At 43.1% G+C, this 12,555-nt stretch overlaps 1 protein-coding gene across 2 annotated transcripts in view; it reads left to right on the plus strand.

Moving 5' to 3' along the window:
- The first annotated feature begins 2,075 nt into the window (after positions 1–2,075).
- Positions 2,076–12,555, plus strand: part of Not11 (CCR4-NOT transcription complex subunit 11) — a 183,971-nt gene continuing 173,491 nt past the window's right edge. For both annotated transcript variants that reach the window (XM_067772974.1, XM_067772975.1), the window contains exon 1: positions 2,076–2,227. In XM_067772974.1, coding sequence (XP_067629075.1) covers positions 2,128–2,227 — 100 coding nt within the window. In that variant the 5' untranslated portion in view covers positions 2,076–2,127. The remainder of the gene's footprint in view (positions 2,228–12,555) is intronic.

Raw genomic sequence — 12,555 nt, forward strand, 5'->3', positions numbered from 1 at the left:
AATAAATAACTCCAATATTGAATAATGGAAAAATGACCTTTATTAAAGTACTTCACAATAACACTTATACTTTGCAACTAGCTTGCTTAACAACCAAACTGATTGATAGCTCAAATGAAACTTTCCCTTCGCCTCTACTGTCGCGCCTTTTATACTTCTTATTTCTCATTGCATACTTCCAGGCTCTTCCATTCCAGAACTTACTAGTTAGTTTCAGCTACAAAATCGCCAGCCACAACTACGTTTATAACTTCTCATTTGAGTAATACTTGCACAAATTATTGCCCTCTCTTGTGACAACTCAGATAAGATATATGCATGTGTTTGTGCATTGGTTCTCCGCTGCTCGTATACGTACATATGTGTAGACGCAATTATTGATTCGTTTATGTAGATACATAATGATTGAATTATTGATGTGAATTCACGTCACTGCTTAGCATCGGCCTGCAGATGGCAGTACACCTTAGTGTTGCTAATATTCGTAACAATATTAATAAAATAAAACAAAAATTTGGTCGTTTTTTTCGATGAATTTTGGTCCCAAATGTAAACATGATGGGGCAACCGTGTTCGCTTTACCGAAAATGTCTCACTTGTAGATACGAGGTTAACGAATAAATGGAACGATGTGTATGTATATGCATATTATGCATGATAAGCTTCTACATAGGTATATTGTAATTTATTCTGTAAAAGTACATAATGTAAACAAATATGTATAGCAAGAGGAAACAGTTTTTTATTATTATCTTTACTCATTTTTTTTTTAAATTCTTTATTTTTCAGTTTTGCCTCTTTCTAAACAACAGCTGTTATTTCGATGTAACCACCTACTTTTGTGGGTAAAAAATTATCCGGCTTTTTTCGCAGGTAGAATACCAAAAGGGTGTAAAAGTTGCCGCATGATTTCCTTACCGTGGTGAAGAATGTTGTTACCACACTAGAATCGGGGCGGAATTGTTTCGATTTACAGAGCTGCTATACATTTGACTTAAAACTATTTTAAGCTGGAGACATTGGTGCTTTATCGGTAACCGTATCGGTAATCTTTTAACAGCTGATTCGACCAACCTTATGAGAATCAATTCAATCGATTATTGGTGCCGCTAAGGTCGTAACCGTATCGTAGCCAACCAATTGGGTTTTGGTTTACCGTCGTAACGATAAACAGCTGATTACGTTAGGGATACGGATACAGCGATACGACATACGGCACCAATGACTCCAGCTTTACACAGACTAACCTCAGGCTACGTTTACATTTACAGACTTAACCTTAGGCTACGTTTACAATTTCTAACTCCCTTTTCCTTTCTCTGTGTCTTCTTTGCTTCTTTATTTGTTAAATACTAGCTATCTGTAATCAGCCAATGGTATACCAGAATTCCCCGTATGCTAACTTAAACGAGGGGCTGTCAGAAAGAATTACGAGAATTTTCTCTTACTTTAATGTATATATGTATTTCGTTTCAATATGTGGCGAGTTACCATATGCTTTTCTTTGTTCCGTTACGATCAGTTACATTTATTCCGTTAGTTCGCGTTATTTCAATTTTTCTTTCAATTATGTAGTGTCACACCATTTTAATTCACAATACTTCCTGCTGGAAGTGCAAAAACTTTCTCTAAATTCAGTTTAGGGAAGAATTCCACGTCTCAACTTCGCCAATTCGCCAGAATGGAGTTTCGGCACCACTCTAAGGTCCTTAGTTTTCGGCTCAACCAAGTCAAGCCCGAAATGATTTTGGTTGAGCCGAGGCTAGCACTGCACGTCCTCTCTAACGAAAGGAAAATAACGGATTGGTGTTATAAATTAATTGATAAGTATGCGTGTGCGTGTCGCACATTACTGAGTGTTAGCCATGGCGGAACCATACAAGGTGGCATACACATAAATAAAAGTTCCATGTACTTCGTTTATGTCAACTCGATAGACTGGTGTTAAAATCGTGCTACGCCGGAAGTTGATGTATCAAATCAAATAAAAAAAATACAAATCAGCTGTCCCATGCAGCCCCCTCGAATATTTCCGCCATGGTGTTAGCACAATAACACAGCGCAGTGCTGTGTTACCCATTCTTGGAGTTCTAGACTTTTGTAGAGTGCTAATAAGCGCCCCATAATATGGGCCGGGTTGTCAAACACGGAGTCTTACATCAATCTAAAGCCGAAAAAGAATATTTCTACCCTGCGAGGAGTTATTTTGATGGAAAGCTGAAAATTGGTAAATCTTTTCTTTCGATCACAATTGCAAAAACTTTTGGTAATAGTCTAGTTGAGGGGTCGACTGCTAATACGCTACCAAAAATATCGAGGGAGGTGTCAAACGACGCGTATTGATCTCGATAACAATAATCCGACATCCGACAACAACAACCACATGGAAATCGCCAACTTCAAATGCAAATATCTCCGGACAGAGATAAAATTTTTCTTTTCCGCCATCGGATTATTGTTATCGAGATCAATACGCGTCGTTTGACACCTCTCCCGATATTTTTGGTAGCGTATTAGCAGTCGACCCCTCAACTAGACTATTACCATTTTATCTATGTCCGGATATATTTGCAGTTGAAGTTGCCGATTTTCATGTGGTTGTTGTTTGTACCCACAAAAAAAATTGTGCTACCGCCACGGTTATACCACACACCTGGACTTGGCATGGCGTAGCCCAGGGTTATTTTTTATAAGCGCGGCCGAAGGCCGCCAACGCAAAAAGGTGTTCTGCGCAAAAATACTATGGATCCCACCCCCGGTTTCGGAGGTACCCGCGGGTCTCTTTCCTTTTTTCGTTAATATCTTTTGAACGAGTTAAAATTTTTGTTTTCCGCCTTCGGATTATTAATACTGATGTCAAGACGCGTCGTTTGACACCTCTCGATATTTTTGGTAGCGTATTAACAGTCGACCCCTCAACTAGACTATTACCAGGTGTTCTGCGCAAAACTACTGTGGATCCCACCCCCGGTTTCGGAGGTACCCGAGGGTCTTTTTTCGGTTTTTCGTTAATATCTTTTGAACGAGTTAAAAAAATTTTTATTTTCCGCCTTCGGATTATTAATACTGATGTCAAGACGATATTTTTGGTAGCGTATTAGTAGTCAACCCCTCAACTAGACTATTACCATTCTATACGATGACCAAGGCCGTCGGTCCTATGTACCGGAGCGACTCGGGATTTTTCCAAGGACTGCCATTTCAGTGTAACCCCATTTAATTTGTTGCGTCCATCGCACAAATTGTCATCCTCCCAGCAGCTCCTTGAAGCGGGACTGCTCCGCGAAGGTATCGAACCCAATCCGGGTCCGTCTCCTGACCCCGTTCCTGAGAAATGGGTTTGGTGCATCTGCCGGAAAAGAATCTTTTTAGGACGGTCATACTCTTGTCAGTGTGTCTCGTGTAAGGGATGGTTGCATCGGACAGGTTGTTCTGGGCTAGACCCCAAAACCAGACGTCCACGTAACTTCTATAAATCTTTTGTGGCTCCTTGCTGTTCACGTCCTAGGACGTCCCGTAGTCTGCGCCTTAGCGCCGCCCGACCACGACATCGACCGCAGGGACAGTGTCTTAGAACGTCAAGGATTATCTGTCCGGTCGGGCGATGCAATTCTAGAAATCATCAACATATACATCCCTCCTGTCACCTGTTGCCCCCGTTGGATACCGCCCTGATATCAGCGGCTTACTCACTGGAAACAATCGCATTATTTTAGGCGATTTCAATGCCCGTCACGATCTGTGGCATTCAAACTTGCGGGTTGTTGTTGTTGTTGTAGCAATGCTCGCCCCACCTAATAGCCGCGACCGATCACAAATTGTCATCAATATCCTCTAACGGGAGTCCAAGGAAACTTGCCGTTTCAACAGGGGTGCACCATAAGGAAAGGGGTGTTAGAGGCGTAGTTTCCACATTACAATTAATGAGATGGTTGGTGTCATGTGGGGACACATTGCAAGCAGGGCATACACTTGGTATGTCGGGGTTGATTCTGGATAGGTAAGAGTTTAACCTGTTACAGTATCCAGAACGAAGTTGAGCAAGAGTGACACGCGTTTCCCTGGGGAGTATGCGTTCCTCTTCTGCGAGTTCTGGATATTTTTCTTCAAGTACTGGATTCACCGGGCAATTCCCGACATAAAGGTCCGACGCCTGTCTATGGAGTTCACCAAGGACCTGCTTGTGTTTTTCCGCTTCATACGGCTGGGTTCTCAGGTGCCGTATTTCCTCAAAATGCTTACGGAGATGACTCCTTAGGCCCCTAGACGTTGCTGGTTCGTCAATCAGATGTCTGTTGGGATGCCCAGGTTTCTGGGTATTCAACAGAAACTGTTTGGTCAGCATCTCATTTCTCTCCCTGATGGGGAGTATTCTCGCCTCATTATGCAGATGGTGTTCTGGGGACATAAGAAGACAGCCCGTGGCGATTCTGAGAGCAGTATTTTGGCAGGCCTGTAGTTTCTTCCAGTGGGTGGTTTTTAGGCTTGGCGACCATATGGGTGACGCGTAGCACGTAATCGGCTGGCAAATTGCTTTGTATGTGGTCAAGAGCGTTTCTTTATCTTTTCCCCAGGTACTGCCAGCAAGGGATTTGAGGATTTTATTACGGCTTTGAATTCTTGGAACAATTGCGGTTGCGTGCGCACCAAAATGTAGATCCTGATCAAACGTCACACCCAAGATTTTGGGGTGTAGGACAGTCGGTAGCGTAGTGCCATCGACGTGGATGTTCAATATGGTCGACATTTGGGGCGTCCATGTTGTAAATAAGTCGGTGACAATGCCAGGTTTCTCGAGGCGAAAAAACTGGAGAGATCAGGGAGATAGCCGTTTATTTTATTGCATAGCTCATCGATCTTTGGGCCTGGGCCTGTGGCCATTATTGTGCAGTCATCGGCGTAGGAAACCATTGTGACTCCTTCCGGTGGTGAAGGTAGCTTAGATATGTAAAAAATAAACAAAAGCGGGGATAGGACACCACCCTGTGGCACCCCTTGTTTAATTCTCCTTTGTTTTGATGTTTCGTTTCTGAATTGCACCGATGCCTGCCGACCACCCAGATAATTTGCGGTCCACCTTTTAAGACACGGGGGAAGGGTAGACCCTTCCAGGTCTTGCAGTAACGAGCCATGGTTGACCGTATCAAAAGCTTTTGATAGGTCTAACGCTAAACTTGCGGGTGGACAGTAGGGGTGAGATGTTAGCGGATCAAATAGAAAAAACGACGTTCTGAACTATAAACGGAGACGCGCCCACACGTATGGTAGGAAGCTGTCACAGTTCGCCGGATATTTAAATCGTGAGCGCAGAACTCGTAAACTGCGTTAACTGGCAGCCGATGGTAACATGGCATCCGACCACCTGCCTATACTTATTTCGCTCGAGCGTCCCGCCGACTTCATCGTCACAGAAAAACGAACTTTCATTAACTTTAAAAAAAGGAAAGTGGGATGAAATCCTTTAAAACCAACCGCTCTGCTGCCCTCCCTATCCCAACTGATGCCCGCCAAGGGGAGCGTGCTTTCCGCAAGGTCATTGAATCCGCCTCGGCTCGTTTCATTCCCGCCGGTAGAATTCCCGAAATTCGGACCCACTTCCCGGCAGAGGCCGCAAGTTTAGCGAGAGAACGTTACCTTATAAGACAGCTCGATCCCGGCGACCCCCAAATAAGGGATATAAACCAATGCATCAGATTGCTTGTGGATGAACACAAGCGGGCGAAATAGGAGGAGCACCTAAGCGGTTGTAACCTCTCTGCCGGTGTTGGTAAACTTTGGTCCACTGTAAAGTCCCTATCGAATCCGTCTAGGTACAATGACAAAGTTTCCATACCCCCAGCGGGTAAGGGGGTAAGAATATACCCGCGGTAGGTATGCCTGTCGTAAGAGGCGACTAAAATACCAGATTCAAGCGCAATATATAGCTTCTCCAAACCTAATTGTCAGCCTCACCTATCCGCGGCGAATCCTCTTTCACTAACAGACGAGGCTCTGGCGACCCCAGGCTTCTCATGGAACTTGGAGGTGGGGAGGGAGGGGATGGCCTGAAGGTTTAATGTGGCCACATAAATCGTTCCCGAGATGGTCGGGCTAGCACCTTAATGGTGCTGTGGTACCGGAGCGTACCGGATCTGTATCCGGCAAAGGACCATCACATCGATAACACTCCCCAAAGCCTTCGGGGAGCAACGTTATCGCTACAACAACAACAACAACAACAAAGTTTCCATCGCCTTTGGCGACAAATTGCTGTCGGATGCGAAAAAATGCGCCAGCGCTTTCTGCCAACAATACATAATGGATTTTACGGTCGACAAAAATAGACGGAGGGCCAACAGACACGCACGTAAACATAAGTTCAGCGCGTCACCAATTACCGTCACCGCCAAAGAGGTTGAGGATGCCATCGGTCATGCTAAACCATACAAAGCAGTGGGCCCAGACGGCATAGCCATGCCGATGCTTAAAAGCCTAGGGAAAGAGGGTTTCAAATATTTAGCACATGTCTTCAACCTGTCTCTTTCCACCTTTGTCATACCCGAAAAATGGAAAATGGCCAAGGTGGTCCCGCTACTAAAGCCTGGGAAACCAGCTAAAATAGGAGAGTCGTATCGCCCGATATCTCTCCTATCGCCAATAGCCAAGACGCTTGAAGCCATTTTGCTCCCCTACTTCAAAGCAAATTTGCAAATTTGTCATCAGCATGGCTTTAGAAAACTCCATAGCATCACCGCGTTAAATTCCATTAGCACCCAGATAAATTGTGGTTTAAATCAGAAGCCCCACCATAGAAGAGTACTCGTAGCGCTAGACCTATCAACAGCTTTTGATACGGTCAACCATGGCACGTTACTGCAAAACTTGGAAGGGTCTACCCTTTCCCCATGTCTTAAAAGGTGGACCGCGAAATATCTGGGTGGTCGGCAGGCATCGGTGCAATTCAGAAACGAAATATCAAAGCCAAGAAGAATTAAACAAGGGGTGCCACAGGGTGGTGTCCCATCCCCACTTTTGTTTAATTTTTACATATCAAAGCTACCTTCGCCACCGGAAGGAGTTACTATCGTCTCTTACGCCGATGACTGCACAATAATGGCCATCGGCCCGGGCCCACAGATCGATGAGCTTTGCAACAGGGTAGCAACGGCTACCTCTCTGATCTCTCCAGTTTTTTCGACTCGGGAAACCTGGCATTATCACCGACTAAATCATCCGCGACGTTATTTACAACTTGGACGTCCCAAATGTAGGCCATTTTGAACATCCACGTCGATGGCACTACGCTACCGACTGTCCTAAACCCCAAAATCTTGGGTGCGACGTTTGATCAGGATCTACATTTTGGTGAGCACGCAGTCGCAATTGTTCCGAAAATCCAGAGCTGTAATAAAATCCTCAAATCCCTTGCTGACAGTATTTGGAGAAAAGACAAAGAAACGCTCATTAGCACATACAAAGCAATTGGCCAGCCGTTTGCGTGCTACACGTCCCCTATATGGTCGCCAAGCCTAAAAACTACCCACTGGAAGAAGCTACAGGCCTGCCAAAATATTGCGCTCAGAACCTCCACGGGCTGTCTTCTTATGTACCCAGAACACCATCTACATAATGAGGCGAGAATACTCCCCATCAGGGAGAGAAATGAGCTGCTAACCAAACAGTTCCTGTTGAATACCCAGAAACCTGGGCATCCCAACAGACATCTGATTGATGAGTCAGCACCGCCTACGGACTTAAGGAGTCATCTCCGTAATCATTTTGAGGAAATACGGCACCTGAGAACTCAGCCGTATGAAGCAAAAAAACACAGGCAGGTCCTTGGTGAACTCCACAAACAGGCGTCGGACCGTTATGCCGGGAATTGCCCGGTGAATCCAGTACTCAGGGAACAGTACCCAAAATTTTTCGAAGAGGAAGGCATACTCCCCAGGGAAACGCGAGTCACTCTGGCTCAACTTCGTTCTGGATACTGTAACAGGTTAAACTCTTACATATCCAGAATCAACCCCGACATACAAAATGTATGCCCCGCTTGCAACGTGTCCCCACATGACACCAACCATCTCTTTAATTGTAATGTGGAACCAACGCCTCTAACACCCCTTTCATTATGGTCCACCCCTGTCGAAACAGCAAGTTTCCTTGGACTCCCGTTAGAGGATATTGATGATAATTTGTGATCGGTCGCAGCTATTAGGTGGGGCGAAACATTGCTACAACAACGACAACACTGCTAATACCCGTCTATAAATATCGAGGGAGGTCAAAAGACGCGTATTGACCTCAGCAACAATAATCCAAGGCAGAAAATAAAGATTTTAACTCGTTCAAAAGATATTAACGAAAAACCGTAAAATGACCCGCGGCTCCCTCCGAAACCGGGGGTGGTATCCATAGTATTTTTGCGCAGAATACCTTTCTGCGTTGGCGGCCTTCGGCCGCGATTATAAAAAATTACCCTGGGTGAGTCCAACACCTGTTTGGAGACCAAAAGTATTACTGCGCAAAACACTTATGTTCACAATTTTTTTTGTGGGTACGACATTACAACAACCACGTGGAAAGCGCCAACTTCAACTGAAAATATCTCCGAACAGAGATAAAATTTTTATTTTCCGCCTTGACACCTCTATCGATATTTTTGGACGCGTATTAGCAGTGTCATCATGTCGTATAGAATTACCCGCGTTGGAGACCCAGGATCGCAATACGCTACTAAGTACAATTCATTATTACAATCTCTTATTTCTATTGAATATGCTGTTGGAATGCCATGTGACTCCGATCAGCATATTTACTAGCATGACAAACGGACGAGTCTGGGAGCTACTCATTTAAGGGGGGTTGGAAAGGACGCGTTTCCAATCCTCCAGTGCTTCCAGCTTAAGACAACAAAATTTGGAACTTATATTTTTCAATTATATTTGTATTTTAAGCTGTCGGAATGTATTAGTCTCCGATCAAAACAGCTAAACATGTCTTTGAATGTTGGAAATTGGAAATAACGTGTAACCAATCACCCCTCAACTTTGTTTAGTAAAGACGCTGTCGGAATGCAGGAAGATTCCGATCAGCAGAGCTCAACATATAATGGGACGTTGAAAAGGACGTGTTTCCAATCCCCCTACTCCAACTTTTGTTTGGCCTTATTTTCGTTACATATATAATTTTATTGTTATATTAATACTGTCGGAATGCGCGTGATTCCGATCAGCAACAGTAAAAATCGGCTGAAAATACCGAATTCCAGCGAAATTAGTTGTTGGAACTGTCTGGAGTTACAGGTGGCGACCGTTTTTCTTTTCCTTGGGGCCAGATGCATTGTATTTTGCTGGTTCCGATATTACCATTCCCTTTTCGCGCTCCAGTAGCGGATATATCATGTAAAAAATAAAAGGAGAGAAACTTTATTTTATTGGAAGCGTTTTACAATGCTCCAATAAACTTTTTTTTTAAAGTATTGAAGTTATTACTACTTTTTATGTGATTAGGAAGTTCATTGAAATATTTCAGGCCCTTATAAAATATATTTTGTTTGTCCACTTCTGTTTTGAAAAGGGGTAATCTAAAATTTTTGTTTTCTCAGATTACGTATGAATGTGCATTATTTACATATCGTCGCTGCGCTCACAAACACAGTTATGTGTTTTTCAGTAACTGTTCAGGAGACCAACAAAACTTATTTCTGTTGTCCATTTGCAAAATTTTTCAAATGTCGTATTTTTGAAATATTTTATGGAAAGTATGTTATTGATGTGTGAAGGAAAAAATCATGTTTTTTAACTCATAACGACGTGATAGATATTTGCGCCGTTTTAAAGCACATGGCTGCTTTCACCCATCATTAAAATTTGCGTTTGGCGGTGGGGAAATGTATGAAATTTGTGCCGTATTTCCTCATAATGCTTACGGAGATGACCCCTTAAGCCCCTGGGAGGTGTAGCTTCATTCAATCAGATGTCTGTTGGGATGCCCAGGTTTCTGGGTATTCAACAGAAACTGTTTGTTTAGAATTTCATTTCTCTCCCTAATGGGGAGTACTATCGTCTAATTGTGTACATGGTGTTCTGGGGACATAAGAAGACAGCCTGTAGCGGTTCTGAGGGCAGTGTTTTGGCGGGCGTTTTCTTCAGTTGAGTAACCTTCCTAAAAAGATTATTTTCCGGAAAACGCAGCAAAAGCATTTATCTGGACCGGTGCCAGGTACAGGTCCCAGATTGGTATTGATACCCTCCCGGAGCAGGAGATATGGCGCAGTCCCGATGCAAGGATCTGCTGGGAGGATTCCAATTTGTGGGAGGGACGCAACAAATTAAATAGGGTTACACTGAAATAACAGCCCTTGGTCGGGAAAAATCCCGAGTCGCTCCGGTACATGGAACCGGCTGCTTTGGGAAGCAAGATGGTTTGTAATTATTTTTTACATTGAAATCAAAACACTTTCGCCGGCGATTAAAAAAAATTATAAGCAAGTAAATACCTAACCGTTTTTCAGAGTACTTCTAGGACTGTGAGCACATAGCTGTTTTCGATCACTTCTAAACCAAAAGAGATATAAGAAAACCGCATATGCAGAAATGTGGGCTCTGTATAGTGATAATGAAATATGCAATAAAAAAAATTTTATGTTGGTAATTTACCGTGCTTGATATTAAATACAAATTTCATACTGTGGTAAAATATAAGCTGTTTTATACTCAACGAGTTTAGTGCTTCTATAATGTTATTAATGGGAGTATCATACTTCATGTTTAATATAAATCTCATAGCTTTATTTTGCATAACTTGTAGCTTATCTACCTGAGTTTCATTGGCAATAAAGAATATTGTTGGACAATATATGAAATTCGGCTCTATGATGGATTTATACACTTTCAGTTTGTATTTTCTAGTGATAAATTTGCATCTTCCAAAAACCAATTTTTTTTGCCTATTTTGACAACTATATAATCAATATCATCATTAAATTTTAATTTGTTATCAATCTGAACCCCTAAGTACTTGAAAGTTTTAACTTCGTTAATGTTTGAGTTCTTTATTTTTAGCTCGATATTACAAGATTCCTTGTTCATTGCTCTGGCTATCACCATAAAATCGGTTTTGTTAACGTTAAGTTTAAGTTTATTGTTACAAAGCCACCTGTATAGGAAGTTCAAGTCTTCCTGCATTTTGCTCCTAGTTAACATGATATCCGTTTCAGTTTCTTCGAGCAATGCGTCATCCGCAAACAGCCTTATTTTACTATGTTTTAGCGCCGAAGATATATCATTTATAAGCGCAGTAAAAGGCACCAAACGCAGATGGGGTTTGGGAAACGGTCTGGGGTCATTCGGGATATTTTTGGACGTGTAGTAAGTGTGTCAAGCTGTGGTGCAGGATAGGCTTACGCCGATCACTTTATCGGCGGCGGCGGCGTGGCCGGCGCGCCGGTGTTCTTTCTTTAAAAAGCTTGATTTTTCTATTTAAAAAAATAATTTTTAGGAAAGGTTTTGTTTGTATGTATTTAAGGAAATCAACGTGTTGGCCATTTCGGAAAGATCCGGGGTTTTTTCCTCAATATCTCGCAAACCGTTCAAAAATTTTCAGGAGTAGCTCCTTTCGGAGGGATTGTCCCTCGTTCATTTACTCCAGAGAGGCTTCGAACCTAACCCCGGTTGTTGTTCTTGTAGAGATAAGGTTGCTCCCCGAAGGCTTTGGGGATCGTTATCGATGTGATGGTCCTTTGCCGGATACAGATCCAGTACGCTCCGGTACCACAGCACCATTAAGGTGCTAGCCCTCCCCACCCCCAAGTTCCATGAGGAGCCTGGGGTCGCCAGAGCCTCGTCTGTTAGTGAAACAGGATTCGCCGCGGATAGGTGAGGTTGACAAATGGGTTTGGAGAAGCTATATATTACGCTGGCAACCTGAAGGGTTGCGCTAAACAGCCCCTTGAATCTGGTATTTTAGTCGCCTCTTACGACAGGCATACCTACCGCGGATATATTCTGACCCCCTAACCTGTTGGGGTACCTAACCCCGGTCTTTGGAATTGGTACTGCTGCGTCTGCTGAAAAGAAATAGAGATACATAAAATAGTCATACTTTTGTCTGTTGTTGTAATGCTGTAGAATCACTTACTTTATTTCAATAATAGAGATAACAGTTCAATTCTAGTATCGATTATTAGGCTTATTAATAGTATCGAGTTTAATACTTAAGGCTAGTATGTAAGTGTATTTATAACAACTTTCCCCCCTCAGAGAAGAAAACTTCGAAATTACGTTGAGATGAATGTAGTTTGGGAACCAGCATCAACATTAGCAACAACATCAGCACTGAAATCCAGCGAAGAATCAATCTTGCCAATAAATGCTACTTTGGACTAGGTAGGCAATTGAAAAGTAAAGTCCTCTCTCGGCGAACGAAAATCATACTCTACAAGTCACTTATCGTACCCGTCCTGCTATATGGGGCAGAAGCATGGACCATGACAACAGCAGATGAAGCGGCTTTGGGAGTGTTCGAGAGAAAAGTTCTTCGAAAGATTTATGGACCTCTACGCGTTGGCGATGG

The sequence above is a fragment of the Eurosta solidaginis genome, chromosome 3, assembly GCF_040869045.1.
Source record: "Eurosta solidaginis isolate ZX-2024a chromosome 3, ASM4086904v1, whole genome shotgun sequence".
Taxonomy (NCBI): domain Eukaryota; kingdom Metazoa; phylum Arthropoda; class Insecta; order Diptera; family Tephritidae; genus Eurosta; species Eurosta solidaginis.